At 42.0% G+C, this 21,989-nt stretch overlaps 1 protein-coding gene across 2 annotated transcripts in view; it reads right to left on the bottom strand.

Moving 5' to 3' along the window:
* ehbp1 (EH domain binding protein 1) overlaps nucleotides 1-15,521 on the bottom strand; it is a 163,703-nt gene extending 148,182 nt beyond the window's left edge. Inside the window, exons 1-2 of one of the 2 annotated variants that reach the window (XM_053682914.1) lie at nucleotides 14,860-15,521; nucleotides 11,925-12,357 (exon numbers count right to left, since the gene is read on the bottom strand). In XM_053682914.1, coding sequence (XP_053538889.1) covers nucleotides 11,925-12,028 — 104 coding nt within the window. In that variant the 5' untranslated portion in view covers nucleotides 12,029-12,357; nucleotides 14,860-15,521. The remainder of the gene's footprint in view (nucleotides 1-11,924; nucleotides 12,358-14,859) is intronic. The other variant, XM_053682915.1, reaches the window with a different exon arrangement.
* Nucleotides 15,522-21,989: the final 6,468 nt, after the last annotated feature.

Genomic DNA, 21,989 nt, shown 5'->3' with positions numbered 1-21,989 from the left:
CGCTCCAGCGCCACCACCGTCAACACGTGACGATCAGGAGGCACGACGGGATTGCGCAACATCTCAAGTCCAACACAATACCCAGAAATTCTTTTACAATTTCCGTGACAGCAAAAAAACAATCGTACAGTATAAATCCAACGTTTAAATAAATAAATAAATAAATAATAACAGGAAGAGAGATCCGGATCGCTCTAACTCGACACACCACTATACATTCGTGATAAAGCCGATATGGGCTAATATCGAGGCTGCAACGAACAATTATTTTGATAACCGATTAATCGGTTAGTTGGATTAAAAGCCCAATTTTTAACAAAAACGTTGTTTCACATTCTGCCCGACGTCGTCCTTCTAACATTGTGCACATTGAAGGCTATGAGCAAGGTATTAAACGTACATCTGTGGGCTGTGCTAGAAGGATTTCATGCAAAGAATTTAAGAAAAATATTAACATTATAATTTGGAGGAAAAAAAAAAAAACAGCTGAATGTCCACAAGCTTTAAAGCACAAGTTAACTCACTATATTAAAACACTAAAGAAGAACAAAAGCACAAACTAAGTGTTAAGGGGTTAAATGTTCCCATAAATAAATCGCGATATAGAATCTCCTGATACAGATATGACCTCTGCAACATGACGTGTTGAAGCTGTTACTTGAGTTCAAGGCGGTAACGGGCGATGTTTTGCCGCGGTTCTTCACATCCCCATTCCCCTCTCTCAGCCTCAACACACCGTATACCAGACTACACCAACTGACCACGAACACAGAACACACCCCCGCTCCCACAATCCCTGGCCAAAAACTCCCCAGGAGTCTGTCCCATGACTTCGTAAACACGAATTCCGGAGGCTCGTGACTCAATGAGACGTAACGCAGATATCTCCTGCATGAATAACTACAATATTTATAATATGAACTATTCTTCATGTTCTTTGTACATCATCATGACGCACTGAGATTAGTACGAAAGAGGAAGTAACCAGAAGACGACGCAGATTCGACATGGAAACTATCGTACCCGCAGCAAACACCAACATCCACAGCCGTGAATATTTACCACCTACGGTCCCCTCCGAAAGTATTGGAACGGCAAGACTATTTCTTCCGCTATACGCTGGAGACGTTTGGGTTCGCGAGCAAAAGATGACCACGAGCTCAGGACTTCAGCGTGCGTCTCCTCGCGTTTAACACGTGATCATTTAAATAACACGACACCTTTCATTTGAACCCACCCACTGGAACATGTGACTGACCGACGTTTCTCGTGCCCTGTTAAATCGATTGTTAAAACAACGAATGGCTCGGAATATCTACTCTCGGTTTTGCGCTCTGGGTTTCGCCTGTGAAGACTGCATTTGTTGTTAAAAAAGGATAAACCAACATGAAGACCAAAGAGCCGTCTATGGGAGACAGTCGAGCCGTTTTCTGCTGAAAAGCAGCTTTTGGGACACTGGCGATATAGAGGTTAGAGGAAAACCGTACCGATAGTCATCAGATAAAGCCCTACTCGCGACTGCGCCAATTCTAGTAGTTTTCCGCGGAAAAAAATTGCATCACAAATTTTGAAAAAGCTGCAGCAAAAGCGTTTTTGGCCACAACAATAACAAAAAAACAACAACAACAAAAACGAAATCCTGTACGGACTGGACATGTATCCACAGCCCTACTGGGGCAGAGAACCTGCTGCTGCTGCTGCTGCTGTTGTTCCAGCGGCTCTACCCAAAAACATGGCCCAAACTTTTTTTTTCTTTGCTATAGCGGTTGTATTTATACCCTATGTTAATACAATACAATTTTTTTTTTTTTTTATCATGCTCATATAAAATAAAACTCCTCAAAATCGTGAAAAGGCAAAAGAAGCATTGCAAGCTTGAAGCACAAAGCGCTGGAAGAAATGAGAGAGAGAGAGAGAGAGAGAGATAAATTTACAGTGAATAATATGAAGACACACCAAAATACCAAGCACCATGATACTGTGTTGGATGTGTATCCGTACGTATTGTTCAACCCCTCCTTTTTATTCTATACTTCCAGCCTTATAAGAAGAAAATTCTTCCCCAACTCTTTATTATCCTGCCATGAAGCCACGTTCCTCCTCTGGCTCTCCCGCTGCGTGTGCGTCTCTCGCTCACTCAAAGCATGAAGACTGAATTAAACACCAGTGATGTAACCTACAACTCAACTAAATTATGTTTACGACTTCACTGTGCTTCGCCTGACGCCTCCTCTCAACAGCAGCCCTTGTATCCATTAGCATTTATGAAATCAGAACACACACGCGCGCACACACGCACACACGCGCACACACACCTCCCTGCAGCACACTGTAATGGAAATTTTCCTTTATTGAGTTTTTGATGGAGCGGTTAAACAGCTTTATTGGCCTCATTACACGAGGTCTTAAACAACGCAACAGAGAGAAAGTGTAAGAGTGTGTGTGTGCGAGAGAGAGAGAGAGAGAGAGAGTGTGAGAGAGAGAGGGTTGAGAGACAGAGAGAGAGTTGAGAGAGAGAGAGTTAAGAGTGAGTGAGAGTGAGACAGAGAGAGAGTTGAGAACGAGCGAGCGAATGAGCGAGCGAGTGAGAGAGTTGAGAGCGAGTGAGTGAGTTGAGAGAGTTAGAGTGAGTGAGTGAGAGAGAGAGAGAGAGAGAGTGTGAGTTTTGAGAGAGAGGGTTGAGAGAGAGAGAGAGAGAGAGAGAGAGAGAGAGTGTGTGTGAGAGAGGGTTGAGAGAGAGAGAGAGAGAGAGGGAGGGGGAGAGAGAGAGAGAGAGGGAGGGGGAGAGAGAGAGAGAGAGTGTGTGTGAGAGAGGGTTGAGAGAGAGAGAGAGAGAGAGAGAGAGAGTGTGAGTTTTGAGAGAGAGGGTTGAGAGAGAGAGAGAGAGAGAGAGAGAGAGTGTGTGTGAGAGAGGGTTGAGAGAGAGAGTTGAGAGTGATTGAGTGAGAGAGAGACAGTGAGTTGACAGTGAGTGTGTGAGAGAGAGAGAGAGTGAGAGGGGGAGGGGGAGAGAGAGAGAGAGAGAGAGTGTGTGTGAGAGAGGGTTGAGAGAGAGAGAGAGAGAGAGAGAGAGTTGAGAGAGAGAGGGTTGAGAGAGAGAGAGAGAGAGAGAGAGAGAGGGAGGGCGAGAGAGAGAGTGTGTGTGTGAGAGTTGTGTGAGAGAGGGTTGAGAGAGAGAGAGTTGAGAGTGATTGAGTGAGAGAGAGACAGTGAGTTGACAGTGAGTGTGTGAGAGAGAGAGAGAGTGAGAGTTGAGAGAGAGTTGAGAGTGAGTGAGTGAGTATGAGAGAGAGAGAGAGAGAGAGAGTTGAGAGTGAGATCCATTGCCATTTATGGGAGAAAATCTCTTACACGATGCACTGTGATAATGTCTTGAAATAAACTGCATTAGTGCCAGAAACGTAATAACCTATTTTTCCCAGGAAGTTCTGTATCTACATAGACGCAGAGTAGAGCTAAGCAGCATCCCGAAGAAACCTACACCACAAGAAGTCAAACCAGCATCTTCTTTTTTTTTTAAAGTTGGGAACATTTAGGAAAATCTGGGATTTTTAGAGTCCGGCGGTAAAAATACGAACTTGACAAGACCTTTACAATTTGCAAAACCTGTTATGTAAGAATAAATACTTTCAATTAAATACAACAGATATGAGAAGTCATCACATCAGGCGTTTCCTCCTGGAGCTGGAGTTAGCAGGAAGATTCGCGGTGGCTCCTGTTGCTTTGTATAATTTGTATTTAAATGTAAAGACAGATCTTAATGTAAATATAGATGTTATATTTTAATAAACCATTTGGTTGTCAACATTAAACAGTCCTTTTTCTTCCCCCGGGGTGGGCGGGTGTCCCTACCAATTATTGAGACCAAACCTATGCCCTTGATATATATTAACTGTTAATAAAGTCAATGAAAAAAAAAAAAACATTACATCCAAACGGAACCATAAAGTAACACTCCAAATAACAAATAAAAACAGACGTCCAAAATTAATCAACAAACACTTCAAATAACAACAAGATGGGTCAGTGATGGTTTTTATTTCGCCTCTAGAGGGCGCTCTCGTCACCGTATGACGACAGTGGACGCTTCTCAGCTGCTCGCGCACCCGCAACCGGGCAAAACTATCGGTGTGGACTTTTGCTGATAACCAATTACTCTGAAGAAGAAAAAAAAACGGTCGATCTCGAAACCAAAAAGCCCTTGAAGAAGCCCTAGAACAAAAACAAAAAACAAACAAACAAAAAGTCCGCTAAATATATTGCAACATTTATTGCACGTACTCAGCTGTACAAGAGCTTCCCTCTTAATACTGAGCATTAATACATAATACTCGCCTGCGTATCTTAAGTACTTCTGGAGGATTAAACACAACGTCCACTAGATGGCACGTCAGAGCCAAAACATCTGTTCGTCTGGGTTCCGAGTCAAACTGTAACGTGCTGCGATGTTCAACACGACGACGAACCCCGTTCCTCTTTAAAGCTTTCTGCAGTGGACGCGATCACCACCGGGCTGTGTCTCAAATCAAAACCCTTACATTTAAAAAGTATTTACTAATGGAGAAAATCCTGAAGAGCGGTACTCAAAACAGAACTTTCGGTAGGTTTGGGAGGAGGAGGGTTTTTAAAATTTTTTTATTTTACAATTCAAACACCGACTGTAAGAGGAAACCTGTGAGTGTTAATATTCAATAACAGTAGAGGGGGGGGGCTTCAATCAGACAGTGGGCTGAGAAAGATCTGCTATTTGAAGCTCTCTCTTGTTGATTAAAGTAAAATCAGAAATGAGGCCATTACACCTGTAACGCTGGTCAAACAGCAGCTAAACTCCAATCTGTGTGTGTGTGTGTGTGTGTGTGTGTGTGTGTGTGTGTGTGTGTGTGTGTGTGTGTGTGTGTACAGAGGATGACAAAATAGGAGCAAAGATCAAAACACTGGTGGCCAATATAAAACATTACCAAAATAGACAGTGATTCCAAACTAAAGAATGAGACAGAGACGACCTTCTTCTGACGTCCCGAAGGGCTTCGCACACTTGGTCCAAATCCTCGAGTCCGCACTCAGAACCGATTCTGGGCTCATTTGGTGTTCACCGGTTTGTGTCCACATAGAAGAATTGCTTCTGAACCGTAGCTCGACAGTACAATTCCATACGTCATTCAGTACGTTCACATGGACGACAATCCGACATTAACCCGATTAAGACGATACTCGGATTAAGAAACTAGCATGTAAACAGAGATTACTGATGACCTTAATCTGATTAAAGTCATACTCGAAGTAAACACAAATGGAATTAAGACGTGTGGAGTATTCCTGTTTTAGTCGCATTATGGACGTGCGTTACAGACACGTACACACCTTAATCACGCTATTAATGCCGTGTGAGAGTTTTCACCGCATTGTGCGACAGGACACGTACACACACGGCAGCGCTCGACCGTTTGACGGCAAACAAGAGAGCACGGCTGCGTCCCAAACCGCGCACTTACCTACTATATAGTAGGAGATATACACGTATTTCGGCTACTATATAGTAGGCAAGTACGCGGTTTGGGACGCAGCCCACGGCTTCAAGCAGTCGTCTATCTGCACGTACAGCACGACTAATAATTAAACTTGAAGCTTTCGTAAAATTAAAACACCCGAAACTGTATACGGTACCATAACGAAGACCGACTGTATGTCGATACGCGAAATTCTGGAGGGAACGTCGGACGGCGTGGCGCGGTGACGTAATGACGTGTGCTGTTAATCCATCTATGTTCTATAACATGTAAAACGGGAACATGACAGGAATATTCTAAACACGACTCATGTAAACACCTTAATCAGAATACTGTCTTATTCAGAATAAGGTCCATAATTAGATTACTGCTGCCCGTGTAAACGTAGTCACTTCTGTGCTTGCGGGTTTGCAGAACTGTAGGCACTACGCTCGTGTTTTGCGGTTTATTTATTACCTTCCTGCGGTACTGACACTCGAGCGGAGAAGACCAGAGTGTTTCAGGTGGTCATCGTGCAGGAACGAAAAGAAAAATGAGCTAATTACAGAGCTCCAGTCCTTTGAAAGTCTGGTTTTCTTCAGAAAGGAGAAATAGTAAGTAAACGTGACACACTGAATAAATCATGTTACTCGGCCCGTGGCACTGAACACTCCCGGGTTCAAAAAAAAAGAAAGTATGAAAACAACCTACAGTTGCAGTCAAAAGTATTTGACCCCCATTGCAAATCAGGTTTATTCTCAAAATTTACACTCTTTCAGCTGTTTGTAATGAACAAGTCAAACAAAAGCAAATGAAATAGTTCAACAGGACGAACGCTTCGAGTGGTTTCCCCAAATTCAACTCAAAATGCAACTTATAACGACTTCTTACAGTTTATTATTTCTTACTTATTTATTACAGAGGTCGTCATCAAGTGCTGCTTGTGAACGAATGGAGGGCGGAGTCTTGAGAGAGAGGCTTTAATCTCATGAACCAGCACACACCCATGTTTGATTAGCGAAGCCCTTTTAATAAGCGGTGTCTACTGTAGAAGGGGATATTCAAGTCGCAGTTAAAATACACTTTATGGCCAAAAGTTTGTGGACACCTGACCAACACGTGCATACGTGCTTGTTGAAGATCCCATTCCAGATTGATTCCCCCTTTGCTCTAATAATAAGCTCCGGTCTTCTGGGAAGGCTTTCCACTAGATTTTGGGGTGCGTGGCTGTGGGGACTGGTGTTCGTTCAGCTACGAGAGCGTTAGTGAGATGGTGTGCGAGGATGCTCCGGTTCGTCACAAAGGTGTTGAGGTCAGGGCTCGGCGCAGGACAGGTCGTGCTGGAACAGGTTCGGGCCTCTTAGTTTCAGTCAAGGAAACTGTAATGCTACAGCATACAGAGACATTCTCTATAAATATGTGCTCCCGACTTTGCGGCAACAGTTTGGGGAAGAACCACATACGGGCGTGACGATCGAGTGTCCACATACTTTTAGCCATATAGGGTATTTATGATGAAAAGTCTCTCTTTCTCGAAACTCTCGCCCGCGCAACGTTAGAATGAACCCAACCAGTGAAGATCTGATGGTTTACAGTCCCAATCTTTCATCCGGACTCGATCTTGACTTGGCCGGACCTGCTTGGTTTTGACCTGATCTCAGCTTGGACTTGATTACACCTCTACCAGCCACCAATCATAATAACCTGCCTTCTAATGAAAGTGTGTGCGAGCGTTTAGTCCTGCTCAGCTATAGCTACACTAGGTAAGAGCGATAAAACACACTGAATGTGATTTAGATAAATGCACCGACATTGCTAAAATAAATAAATAAATAAATAAATAAATAAATAACTGGCTCGAGCCCTCTCACACAATCCCCTATACACATCGTAAGACTTTCTAGAAAATATTCTGGATCCTGCCAAGCTCAAGAAGAGAGATGCATTTATGTAGATACACTTCTAAACCACACACACTCGTAAAATCATTTCAAGCGGAGAGAAAGCGAGTGGAGGAAGCGTCTGCCGTAAAGCCATGATGAGGGTTAAATGCTCAGAGCTTGGCTGCAGTGGAGGGTTTTTCTCTCCGTCTCGCTCCTGCTGATTATCCTGGCAGGCAAAACCGTGCTGCTGGCACCGACTGCACCAACAGCAAACACACACACACACACACACACACACACACACACACACACACACACAAATCCAATGCAACATTACTCATAACTCATACACTCCAACACCTGATCTAAAACGCCAACATTCAACCTGGACCAGATAACAAGATCGTTTCAATATGGTGATAAATGATGTCACAACACACTTTGCTGATATCGTTATCGTGGATTCCGTGATATCCTGTTCTGGCATTTCGAAAAACAGCAATTACAAACTGATTAGAAGGAGCTGATTTCAGGTTAAAGTTGAGTACAAGGTAATTTTATTTATTTATTTATTTATTTATTATCAGACTCCCCCCCCCCCCCCTCCCCTCCCCTCCCTTTTCAGTTTTACATCAAAGAGTATAGAGGGTATGCGCCGACGGCACTTACCCGGAGGAACACGCCCCCTTCGGCCGGACCGGGCGGCAAAACATCCGGCGTAATGGCTGGTTTTACTAGGGGAAGCTGTGGAAACGCTAGCATAACTAACGATTATCAGCTTAAATCAAAGGCAGTTGGACTCGACAGTGACCCTTACAACTTGCACAAGAACCTGCGGTCCATGGACATCGGCATGCGGCCAGAAATCGATTTTCCCGACGTTTATATGTTCCCGAAGCCTGAAGACGTACAAAAGCCTTGACGCCTGTTCCTACTTCAAGGCGGGATTTGCTGGAGAAATGAAAGTGACAAGAACACAAATAAACATTCGGGTTGTATGTACAAATATTTTTATTTATTATATATCATAGTATCGGGTAAACCATACGCTAGCTAGTCCTAGTTTGTTTGTAGCGAACACTGCTTCCGCTTACTAATGTTATATATTTGTGAAGGTAAAACACGGTCAGAGAATGAATAAACGCACCCCCGTTATTCGTCAGTGGAAACTGGCAGCTGTTTTTAGATAAGTTTTTCTGTGCTTTCGCAGAATTCACGCTGTACACCAACGCTTTCTCTCAGTGTTTTTGCCACTCAGTGGGCGTGATCGCGGCGAGCTCCGGCTACCGTGACGTCACGTTCGTACCCTCTATACAGAAATACAGGAGTTGTTTTAAAGCAGCAGAAATGTTTTAATGGCTGTTTATTTGTTTGTTTTTTTTAGCAGCCCTGTATAACCAGTGATCATTCCCTCCGGGATTTCGCGATCGCGGAAATTGCAGCAAAATCAAGGAAACGGCGCGATATTAGAGCAGATTTAACGCAGATTCGTCATCACGACGCGCGTTCAGCCCTCTTCGATTCACGTGCGTCGAACATGAGTACAGCTAAAAGGTCGTTTCCCAACAAACATCACTGCGAAAGAGCGTGCAAGACAATTTCGTGCGATTCGCCAATTCAAGCAGTTTTCTACAAAAAAAAAAAAAAAAGGGCAGAAAAATCAAGCATTTTTGGTTGCGACGATCACAACAACAACAAAAAAAACCTCTGCAAAATCCTGTGCGGACTCGTTGACGACGTAGGAATATCTTCATCGTACTGTAACGTGATATCTTGGTAATTTCGCCCAGCTCTACAGACCAGTACGTGATTCTGTAGTACCTAGGGCTGCATTGACCAGTGGACAAAATCGACTACTTCACGCAGTTAAATTCATAACTCGTAATTCCCGACCTCCAACCAGGAAAATCCAAAGAAATCCCATCACCTTAAAAGTCCTATTCATCAACCTGGGGAAGTCTTCTCTCCTACAAGTTCCTTCCCGGTTTACGGCACGACATCAAATCAAAATGGCGGCTCACGACATAAACAGTAAGAGTAACAGAAACGGACGTATACTGTATGTACGAGTCGCCCGCGCCCCAAACTCTGGAATCTTTCATCCTACATTCACACCCACAGCCCTTCTAGATAAACATCACAATTCGAACGTATCCTGTCGTGCGGTCACGGAAATAACCATCGCTTTGTACGAGTCTCAGCACAGGATAAGAATAAGTGCTTGCTTTTGAGGATGAAACAGGCCCATATGCCAACGCCAAGCTCTGGGAAGGATGGATGGAAGGACGCCGATGATGATGGCCAGAAGAGAGGCGAGACTCTGGGAAATAGTTCCCGTCTGGAGCGCGGTGGATCCGTCAAGTGAATTTCAACACGGAGGCTTACAACGCCATGGGACTTTCATTGGAAGCCTCTGGTTACATCAGTAACAAGCGGAAAATACCCTTTATAAAAAGACAGAAGTGACAGCAAACACACACACACACACACACACACACACACACACACACACACACACACGTTAGTCCCTAAAAAAATCAAGCAGTGGTTGAGGACGTCACTTCGAACTAAGCAACTGTGGTTTCTGTCTCAGGGCAGAATGGAAACTTTCCATCACGACACGAACATTCGAGACCGATGAAACGCAACTCCGTCTCTCACTCCCACACACAGTCATGGCACAGTCACACCGCCTGGCCTCGAGGATATCAACAGCTAACAGCCTTTCAGCATGCTGACAGTGTTTAAATACATGTCTTTCACAGAGCGCTTGCCTTCCTTCCTTCCCTCCCTCCCTCTGTGTAATGGAAGCGACACCCTGGCACGACCGTACCCGACATCAAAAATGCAGATTAGTGATGGAGACGTGCAGTCTTTCATCACGTTCCACTTCCTCCCCAGTGCTTCCCTGTAACAGACAGCACTACATTCCCATCATTCCATCTCCTCACACTCACATCTGGAAGACCTCAAGCATGTGTGCGCTCGCGCGAGAGTTGCTTCAGGGTGTGGGGAGAAGAAGGGGTGGGGGGGAAGAAAGAAAGAAAAAAGACGGCACGTTTCCTCCGAGGTTCCCGTGGCACCGCAAAAGCTGTGACGGTTGTATAAGATCAACAAAAGTGCTGCAAATCGCGTAACAGATACGAAACCTTCGGCACACGGGGGAGAAAGCTCAGAGTCAGGTTTCGGACGAGAACGACCATATTAAGCTGAAGCCGCACGAGATATCGTACCGTTTCGATCTTTCGACACATCGAACGGTTTTATTTAACCAAGTTCTACAGTTTCGACGCTGTATTTAAAGGTGTGATCGGTGCAGACCACCGAAGACCTCCCTCATGAGGGTTTTTAGACTGATGATAAGCCACTTTTCCACTGCGCGGTACGACTCGACCGGTCAGGCCGTATTCCAAACGCCTTTCCTGTTCCCTGAACCCTATTGAGGATGTAAAATAACGGCGCTCGAGAACCTACGAATATATGACTAAGTTGACTAAGTTAGAGTCACACGTGACAGGAGCGACGCCGAGAAACGCCCGTTTGGACATCGGTAACAAGCGAGATGTAAAAATCGAAGACGGAAACCTCTGTCGTGATTTTATCCGTGATAAGATGAACGATACGTCATTTATAAACACGTGTCATACATTAAACGACGCACGTTTATTCAGGCACGATACCGAACCACTCGTTAAGGAGAATTCCCTACTCCCTCGGTGCGCGGCTCACATTTAACATCGGCTCGGCTCGCTCGGGGCCTCGACCGATGTGGTACTAAAAATCGAATCAAATAAATTAATTAATTAAAAAGTACCAGGTACTATCTACAGCGGAAAAGCAGAGTCGAGTCGGGCCGCACCGAGCGGTGGAAAAGCGCCAATAGTACTCTTAGTTCCCGACCTAGCGTCAGTATGGTCTCTTGAAGCCAGTATCAGGATAGGTCTCGTTTCCCGGCTCTAGTGTATCGTCTCATGCCTACAGATTAATGACCCTTTTTTATCTTTTTCATGTTTGTAAAGACAAGCTACTGTAACGAAGTGGTTTTAAAAGTATCGATGATGACGACCGTGACACACTTGGAAAAGTGTCTTGTAGTGTAATTAAGAGCCATAGTGCTCGGCTCAACTGAAGCGCAGAGTAAAAAGGTTCCTGGAACCAAAACTCTGCAGTGGAAAAGTTCCTTAAAGCACTTCAAAAGAGTCGGAAGTCAACCTGTCCGATACGCATGGCTTTATAGGCGTGTGCGTGGTATCTGAATGTGCATCATTTCGACACAGCCCTACAAACACAGCGGCCATATCTGCTGATCTGAGTGCGTGTGGGTGTGTTTGATGTGAGACACAATATTCTGCGTGTAATCCGACTCTCCTGAACCCGAGCCAAGTCAAGCCTTGATTTTTCTGTAGTGCTGAAACGCACACAAGAAACCACATCACAAACCCACGCACACAGACACACACGCTATCAAACCGGCGCTACACACGAGCCCCACCCCGCGCTGCACACGCTCCTCGCACAGGGATCGAATCGTTCCCACTCACACACACACACTCACCATTTCTTTGTACACTCCACCATGAGCTCCTGATAAGAGGCCACGAACTGGAATTTGGACGCGTGTTTTCCCACACGCTGCAGTCTCTTCCACACTGAAGCCATGATCCCGTCTGACTCGGGTTCTGTCGACGAGTCCTGGTGCCGGTCCTGGTCCTGCTTCTCGTCAAAGTCCTCCTTTTAAATCGTGATTCAGAAGCGTCCGGTTTGAGAAGAGCACGCCTCGCGTACGTTCATCGCCGACGCGTGAAGGCAGCTGAAAAAACGCAGAGCGCCATCAAACCAGAACGGGAGGATAAGAGATGGCAGTGTGATGGAGCGGGACGCTACACGCACAGAGGGGACTGCTGGCTCCGGCACACCACATACTGCAGAGCAAGCCGGCCTAATCACAATCGGGTGTAACGTACTCCATTATCCCCGAGTCAAGAAACCTGCGGACACAAGAGGGAGAAATTTAATGCAGCGCTTTTTGAGGGTGAAGGAACGATCCTGAACTGACCTGCATGTCAACAACAACAACAACGAAGAGCTCTGCTAAGAAAATCTGAAGAAGAAACAACAAGTTAATTTCTGTTCAATTCCACCACAGCAACAATCACAACCACTTACATTTACAAACAAAACATTCAGAGATCCTGAAAAAAAAAAAAAAAAAGCAACAGAAACCCTCATAGACTTTGTAATGGTTTTAATGGAAACTTAACTGGTCCCTGTGGGTCTCTACTGGTAATTTGTTGGCCTGTGTTGGTGCCATGTTATGTCCAGTCGATACCATTAAGGACTGATATCCTACTATGTAACGGATACCATTTGGTAATGGTTTTAACGGTTAACAGCTGATGGTTTGTGACAGCATTTGTAATGGAAACCATTAGAATTTCTGTGATGGTTTCTACTGGGGTTTTTTTTCAGCATAACATTTCATTTTCCTGTGATATGCTATTTAATAAATAAATAAATAAATAAATAAATAAATAAATAAAATCAGTGTTCTCTCTCTGAAGTGCAGGCATTTACTGTGGGACAAAAAAAAAGGACAGGGTTGAGACACAGACAGACAATTAGGCAAATAATCAGACAGACTGACAGATAGATCTAATTATCTATCTGTTTATTTGTCTAAGTGTCTGTCTATGTCTGATTATTTATTTATTTATATAACCTAGCTATCTCTCCGATTATACAGACAAATAATCAGATAGACAGACAGAAAGACAATTAGAAAAATCAGATATATAGACAGATAGACACAGACAATAAGTCAAATAATCAGACAGACAATTAGACAAATAATCATACACAGATAGATAGATAGATAGATAGATAGATAGATAGATAGATAGATAGATAGATAGATAGATAGATAGATAGATAGATAGATAGGGGAGAGAGAGAATATGGGAGAGAGATATAAATAAAGAGAGAGAAGATGGGGAGAGAGACAGAGAGAAGATTGGAGAGAGGGAGAGAGAGAGAGAGATAGAGACACAGAGAGAGAGTGAGAGAGAAGAGAGAGAGCAAGAGAGAGAGAGCAAGAGAGAAGATGAGAGAGATAGAGGCAGAGAAGATGGGAGAGATAGACAGAGAGAGAAGATTGGAGAGAGAGATAGAGAGATGAGAGAGAGCGAGAGAGAAGATGAGAGAGATAGAGGCAGAGAAGATGGGAGAGATAGACAGAGAGAGAAGATTGGAGAGAGAGATAGAGAGATGAGAGAGAGCGAGAGAGAAGATGAGAGAGATAGAGGCAGAGAAGATGGGAGAGAGACAGAGAGAGAAGATTGGAGAGAGAGATAGAGAGATGAGAGAGAGCGAGAGAGAAGATGAGAGAGATAGAGGCAGAGAAGATGGGAGAGATAGACAGAGAGAGAGAGAGAGAGAGAGAGAGAGAGAGAGAGAGAGAGAGAGAGAGAGAAGATGAGAGAGATAGAGGCAGAGAAGATGGGAGAGACTGGTTCCTGTACTGATTTTATATTTATTTATTATATTCCTGTACTGGTTTGATATATCATATTATATTCCTGTACTGGTTTGATATTAATATATTATATTCCTGTACTGGTTTGATATTAATATATTATATTCCTGTACTGGTTTGATATTAATATATTATATTCCTGTACTGGTTTGATATTAATATATTATATTCCTGTACTGGTTTGATATATCATATTATATTCCTGTACTGGTTTGATATTAATATATTATATTCCTGTACTGGTTTGATATATCATATTATATTCCTGTACTGGTTTGATATTAATATAATATATTCCTGTACTGATTTTATATTTATTTATTATATTCCTGTACTGGTTTGATATTAATATATTATATTCCTGTACTGGTTTGATATTAATATATTATATTCCTGTACTGGTTTGATATTAATATATTATATTCCTGTACTGATTTTATATTTATTTATTATATTCCTGTACTGGTTTGATATTAATATATTATATTCCTGTACTGGTTTGATATTAATATATTATATTCCTGTACTGGTTTGATATTAATATATTATATTCCTGTACTGGTTTGATATTTATATTTGATATATTATATTCCTGTACAATCTGTAAAAGTACATTATTATAATGTTACAATGTAAGAGTCGCTGCTAAAGCGTTAAAATAGTGACCTAACTTTTATGACATTTTAACCATGTTAGGTTACTGAACATAATTAATAACCTGTAAAAATGTCATTTAAATAACAAACCTGTGGGCTTTTTAATAAGTCTGCCTATGTTTGAGTTTCTCCTCCACTCGCCTTCATATAAATATATATATTATATCTGAACATGATGAACAGCTAGAGAATGTTATTAGCACCAGCTCTGTGTGCGTGTGTGTATATCTCTCTCACACACACACGTTATGTTAAAAGCCACGTAATTAGCTCTCTGGTTGGGAAAAAAATCTATTACTCACCTGTTTAATTATTCAGCAGCCAGCCTTTGGTCGCCTTTCCGAGCTGGTAGCTAAACTGCTAGCGAACTTACTGTACCTCTCTAACCCGGCTGCACAGAGTCAGCCTGCTAGCCTGGTTAGCACTGTTAAACCTAGCTGAGATGAGATAAGCTAAGCTAATTAACACCACTACCACTGCTACTACACTAGGTAATATAACCGCAGCTAATCCAGTCGTGCTAGCTGGTCTAGTGAAGCTAACTGCACTAACCGCTCTAGTCCGTTAGCTGGGTTCTAGCCTTGAGCTAATAAGTACAGCTAGCCAGGTAGCTCAGCCGCTAATATCATCGTGGAGGAAAAAATAAATAAAAATACTCCCAAACAACACAGATGAGCTCCGGACACTGTCTTCTGGGAATGTGTTTTTAAAAACAGCAACGCTTAGGCGAATTGCACCCGGAGGAAAAAAGGATAACTTTTCCTTGGCTGGAGCAGTGAAATTCCAGCAGCCGCCTCGCATAAAACAAACTCCGACCATAAAGCCACCGTCATTTTCCGACCAATCCCACTACATTCAGCTCAAACAGCCGGGAGCACACTAGCGTGCTAAATAGTACGCTACCTATTGGTACACCTAGGGCGGCGTACTGTTTAGTACGCTAGTATGCGTTAGTCGCTGCCTCTGCTGCTGGAAGACACGGCGTCAGAAATCCCTATTGGCTGTCGGGTCCAGAATATGTAAATGAGATTCCCTGTGGCGTTAGCGTGGGATTCTGGGTTTCTATTGGTGGATTTGGAATGTCTGTCGAAATGCCTTGGTCCTGCCCATATATGCATAGAAACAAGAGTGCTGTGCAATGTAAGCCTTGGATTTGTAATAGATAAATAGATAGATAGATAGATAGACAGACAGACAGACAGACATATATATATAGATAGATAGATAGATAGATAGATAGATAGATAGATCGATCATCATAAATTAGTACACTTTTAGAAAAAAATATTACATAAGCCTAGGATCTTTTGATTTTAATAGATAGATAGATAGATAGATAGATAGATAGTTAGACAGACAGATAGATAGATAGATAGACAGACAGACAGATAGATAGACAGACAGACAGATAGATAGATAGACAGACAGATAGATAGATACAGATAGATAGACAGATAGATAGACAGATAGATAGATAATGTGCATAAATAAATACACTGAAAAAATTTTACATAAGCCTTGGATTTTTGGTTTTAATAGATAGATAGATAGATAGACAGACAGACAGACAGACAGATAGATAGATAGATAGATAGATAGATGGATAGATAATGTGCATAAATAAATACACTGAGATTTTTTTTACATAAGCCTTGGATTTTTTGGTTTTAATAGATAGATAGATAGATAGATAGATAGATAGATAGATAGATAGATAATGTGCATAAATAAATACAATGAGATTTTTTTTACATAAGCCTTGGATTTTTGGGTTTTAATAGATAGATAGATAGACAGACAGACAGACAGATAGACAGACAGACAGACAGACAGGTAGATAGACAGACAGACAGATAGATAGATAGATAGATAGATAGATAGATAGATAGATAGATAGATAGATAGATAGACAATGTGCATAAATAAATACACAGAATTTTTTACATAAGCCTTGGATTTTTTGGTTTTAATAGATAGATAGATAGACAGACAGATGGACAATCAGACATGCATAAATAAATACATTCACAAAAAAGCAGTACTAAACCATACATTTCCTTTTCTATGCGGTGGTCCCCTCAATCAAGGGTAAAACTCTCTACCTATAAAATGGTTTAAGGTACATTAATGGACTGTAATTACTTGTGTAAATCTATAAAGGTAAACTAAATGCACGTAAAGCCAATAATATTTTTCATGCACATTAAAAAGAAAGAACATTTACAGAATAATAAATTCTTACATTTCTCTTCAGTTTTTTTCCCCCCCTCTATATCATATTTGAATTTCAGGGTAAATCCTGTTAATATACTATTCCCACTTTCAAAGGTACTTTAGATACCAGGCAGCACACACCTCTGTCAAACCTCGTACACCTTGTGGCTGTGCGTACTTATCACTCTTTGAGATTACAGGGAGAGGTAACATATGTCAAAGAATGCTTTGAAGTGACAAATGATATGGAGACTAACTTGAACCTGCTTGTGGGAGGGCAGTAAGTTTGAACAACCACAAATGCTTATGTCTAAGTTTATGTGTGTGTGTGGGTGTGTGGATGGGTGGAGATTGTAAGAAAGATTTCTGATGTGCTTTTTACTGATTGCAAATCTCTTGTTAAATGTTCACGAATAATTCAGGCGGAAGTACATCTTGCACATCTTTAGCCTTTACCCCAGTGTGAGACAAGACATGTTGGGTGTCCAAAGTTTGAGCTAATAAGTAAGGAAAGCTTACAGTGAGCAGTTCAACTTCTTGCAAACTGCATGTCTAAATCCTCACACCCTCTTAGACTCAACAATATCATTTGTACATAAACAGCTTAATAAAAGTTTGTCATCATACTCATAGTGTGTCCTCTGTTCATCTGTAACAAGTTAAGACAAAGTAAAGACAATACAATTTCAGGTATATCAGTACTTTGTGCTAGCTCCTTTTGCCAAGATAACAGCTCTGAGTCTTCTCCTATAACGCCTGATGAGGTTGGAGAATACATGGCGAGGGATCTGAGAGCGTTCCTCCATACAGAATCTCTCCAGATCCTTCACATTTCGAGGTCCACGCTGGTGGACTCTCCTCTTGAAGGCTTTTTTCTTGAAACACTTCCAAACCACTTGTGGTGATGTAGGTGACTTCGGATTGTAGTTTTGAAGACTTTCTGACCCCAAGACCCAACTAACTTCTGCAGTTCTCCAGCTGTGATCCTTGGAGATTTTATTTTGAGACGATATAGACACACGTCCTCTTCCAGGTCGATTCATAACATTTCCAGTTGACTGGAACTTCTTAATTATTGCCCTGATGGTGGAAATGGGCATTTTCAATGCTTGTGCTATTTTATTATAGACACTTCCCATTATGTGAAGCTCAACAACCTTTTGCCGCACATCACAGCTACATTCTTTGGTCTTACCCATTGTTATGAATGACTAAGGGAATTTGGCCTATAATACCTCATATTTATACCCCTGTGAAACAGGAAGTCATGGTTGAACAATTTCCTGTTCCTAGTCACCCAGGTGTACTTAAAAAAAAAAGTAAAACATCAATGGGAATATGCTTCAAATACATTTTTCATGGGGTGCCAATAATTGTTGCACACCTATATTTAACAAAGACACACACACACATATATATATATAGCAAAAGGGTGCTCTACTAAGTAGTAAAGATGCTTGCCATGAAGGGGGTGAATAATTTTGAGACTGGAGAAGTCGTTATAAGTTGTATTTTCAGTTGAATTTGGGGAAACCACTTGAAGCGTTCGTTGTGTTGAGCTACTTCAATTGCTTTTGTTTGATTTGTTCATTGCAAACAGCTGAAATTTTGACAATAAACCTGATTTGCAATTGGGGTCGAATAATTTCGATTGCAACTGTATAATATATATTAAAAAACTCTCTTCGAGCTTCTGTATCTTTGAGTCAACGACAGTTTAACGTTTCGGTTTAATGTTTAATTATACAACGGTGCGAACCATTTTCATATTTGACGTGTAACAAAGCTGCTCTTAGTTAGACGTCCGACTTAATGAATTTATTTCTTTCTTTCTTTCCTTGCATATTCTAACGGATGAGAGAGCAGCAGTGGAAGAGTAATGAGATATGATATATGTGAACTCAACTTCCTGATCACGAGTGAAGAAGCTTACACTCTGATTAAGTCTACAATATATTTTTAAATAAATCATGTCTCAGTTTGATGGGTGAATAAAAAGAGCTGCTTGGGGAATTTTCCACCTCTGCGAAACATCAGGAGATATAAGCCAAGAAATGATTCTCTTTTTGATAGTCAGGAGTGCATATTGGTTGGTTGGTTAGCCTCTCCTTCTCTCTCTCTCTCTCTCTCTCTCTCTCTCTCTCTCTTCACATTGGTCAGTGTAACATGAGAGGGTGGTCTGATGAGAAGATAAACATCCTGACTGTAAACGATGCCACATCACAGGCACGAAAGGAGGTGCCGTTCAGAGCAATCATGTGCCACTTAAAGAAAATAATCATCCACAGGGTGCTGTGATGTGACCTGACATCAAGCTGATTGTATGTAAATTTTAAATCTGAAATGTATAAATGTCTCTCTAATGAGCGATCCAGAGGCAACAGTGGGAAGGAAAAACTCCCTGAGACAACATGAGGAAGAAACCATACCCGAAAGGGAACCCGTCCTCATCCGGGCGAGAGAGGATAGTGCGATTACAAATCCTTTCTCTTCTATAACTGTATGGAGTTATATATCAAAAATGCTAATTGTGTTAGCAGGGACTTGAGCATGAGCAACGGAGTCGTTTCTGATTCAGTATAGTTTTAACTTGAAGTCTGTTATATCAAATTATGTTCTAAGAAAACACTCTGTTGTGGTGTTCTACATAGAACCTTTAAGACAGTGAGGAATAACACTTGAATCTCTGGGTATGTTTCAATATAGGCACAAAATGACACTTGTTCACGTCGCACGTCATATAGACAGCATGATTCATAGATGAAACTTTGCAGAAGAGATCATTCGCAGAAGCTTCAGAGGGGATGGTTTGGGTGTGTGTGTTGGGATCAGAGCCCTCTGAAGTCCAGGACTGCGACCTTTGTGTAAATAAACTCCGTTTTAATCTCTCTTCTGGAGGGGAAGTCAGTATAACACTTCAGAAGAGCTGCAGCAACGTGGCTACTCCTCATGATGTATTGTTTATTACAGGCCAGTGGTAGCTCAGTGGTTATGACCTTGGCCTACTGCTTGAAAGGTCATGAGTTCAAATCCCAGCACTGCCAAGCTGTCACTGCTGGATCCTTCAGCAAGGCCCTCAACTACTCAGATGTATTTAAAAAAGAGACATAAATGTAAGTGGCTATGGATAAGGGCGTCTGCCAAATGCCGTGCGTGTACATCTGTAAATTTTGTACACACGATTGCAAATGCGAGCGTCACACCCAAAGCATAATTATCCCAGCCCTAAAATGATCAGTTGTCGTGAGCTCTTATTTCCTGTATGATGTGTATTTCCCAGATATAACTATTCCTCCAAATCTACAAGTCAAGCACCTGCTTTTCCCAACCTGAAGCCACACACGCCTCCATGTTGGATATCTCAAAGTTCCCATGAGGCTCAGAAGGTGTGAGCCATCATTCCATCCTTGCGTGCGTGCGTGCACCTCCTACACCTCATGCTGGATGAGAAACATCTGGACCAGCTCTCACAACCAGCATCTGTGTGTCGTGTATGTGTGCGTTTCACGGTCTACAGACCGTCATGTGTACTTCAGTGTATGTGCCTGTGTGTGTATGTGTCCTGATTAGACTCGTGTGTGTTTAGGAACCTGGGATCTGCTCACATTCCTGAAGCTCATATGATCTGGAGATATGTTTACCTTCCCCTCCACCCCCTGGTGTTTGCCGTTGATGTCCAAGCTGAGCTGAAATAAAAGATGCAAACAGGGCGATAAACATGCTATTCTCCTTTAATGCACAATTAGAGGATGTGTTGCCTAGCTCATGGGAAATGTGATGCTTTTTGTCTAAATCGAGGCTGAGGGTCTCCACTTCTGCGTCTGAGCAGTCCCCTCGTTCAGGTATCATCATTCGTTTTACTTTAACATCCAAACTGACTTTCAGGGAATAAAACACTGCATCTGGATGTGATTAACATACTGTACGGTAAACATTTTCATACCAGCGTTCTAGTAAACCTGGTAGTTAGCATGCTAACAAATGATCCCTTTGCCCAGATGAGGACGGGTTCCCTTCTGAGTCCGGTTCCTCTCAAGGTTTCTTCCTCTTAACATCTTAAGGAGTTTTTCCTCACCACCATCACCACCGTCTCGCTCAATAGGGATAAATTCACACGCTTAAAATCTCTATCCTGTGTTTATATGTTTCTGTAAAGCTGCTTTGAGACTACGTCCATTGTTAAAAGCGCTACACGAATAAAATTGAACTGAACTGAAAATTGAATGATCAACCACGTACAACACTAGAGTTAGACATCCAGAGTGACTGTTAGATAACAGGTCTATACGATGAAATTAATAAGAATTTCTTTTTTTAACCTGAGGAATAATTAGGACTTTATTCTGTTCATTTTCTCTTAAGCATGACCTCCATTTTCTGAAACAGTCTGCACTTGTTAAAGTGCACCTATTACGGTTTTTCAAATATGACCTTTCATGTAGTGTGTTATAGAGCTGGTTGTGAATGTAAAAAAGTCTGCAAAGTTTCAATAATCAAAGCGCACGACAAACTGAGCTATTGCCTCCCAAAAGAAGGAATCGATTCCGAACAGCTGAATCGAGTCGTTAGTGATTCCAGACTTTACTTCCTGTACTGACCTACGTAGGTTTGTAACAAAAAGCCCCGCCTCTGATTTTCATCGGGTGCTCTCTGACAGCGGTAGACCAATCATGACAGACTGGAATGCCTGACCAATCAGAGCAGAGTATGCTCTCTGACAGTAGGAATTTCGAACGAATCATTTAACGAGTCGTTTGTGACACTGGAGGGGAAAAGGTAACGCTGCAGTTTAAATTACGAGCACGTTAAAGTGTTTTTTGACCTCGCACGCACGTAAATCTATCGTATGAGACATTTAAAACAAAATTAGGCACGTTTCCGCGCTTTAAGACTCATCCGTGTATAGATTCTGGAATATCGTTAATAAAAAAAATAAATCCTGTGCTTGTCACTCTGCTCTAGGCTCCTCAATAAATAATAATAATAAATAAATAAAAAACATGGAACCAAAATCAGAACGTAATAGTCTAGTTGTAGTGCAGCATCTCTGCTAATCTTATTTCAGTGAGAAAACTGAGATATTATTCAGACATTATCCAAGTCATCATGGATGGAGAGACAGTCAGAGATTTTTGCTTTGAGATTGTTCAGTAATGTAATTGGAAGGATCAGTAAAGATTGAGAAACAGTGATGCACACACGGTGCAATCCCTCACAC

This window comes from Ictalurus punctatus, chromosome 9 (genome assembly GCF_001660625.3).
Source record: "Ictalurus punctatus breed USDA103 chromosome 9, Coco_2.0, whole genome shotgun sequence".
In the NCBI taxonomy this organism is placed as follows: Eukaryota; Metazoa; Chordata; class Actinopteri; order Siluriformes; family Ictaluridae; genus Ictalurus; species Ictalurus punctatus.
Note: the sequence above shows the minus strand (reverse complement) of the source record. Positions and strands in the feature narration are given on the sequence as shown.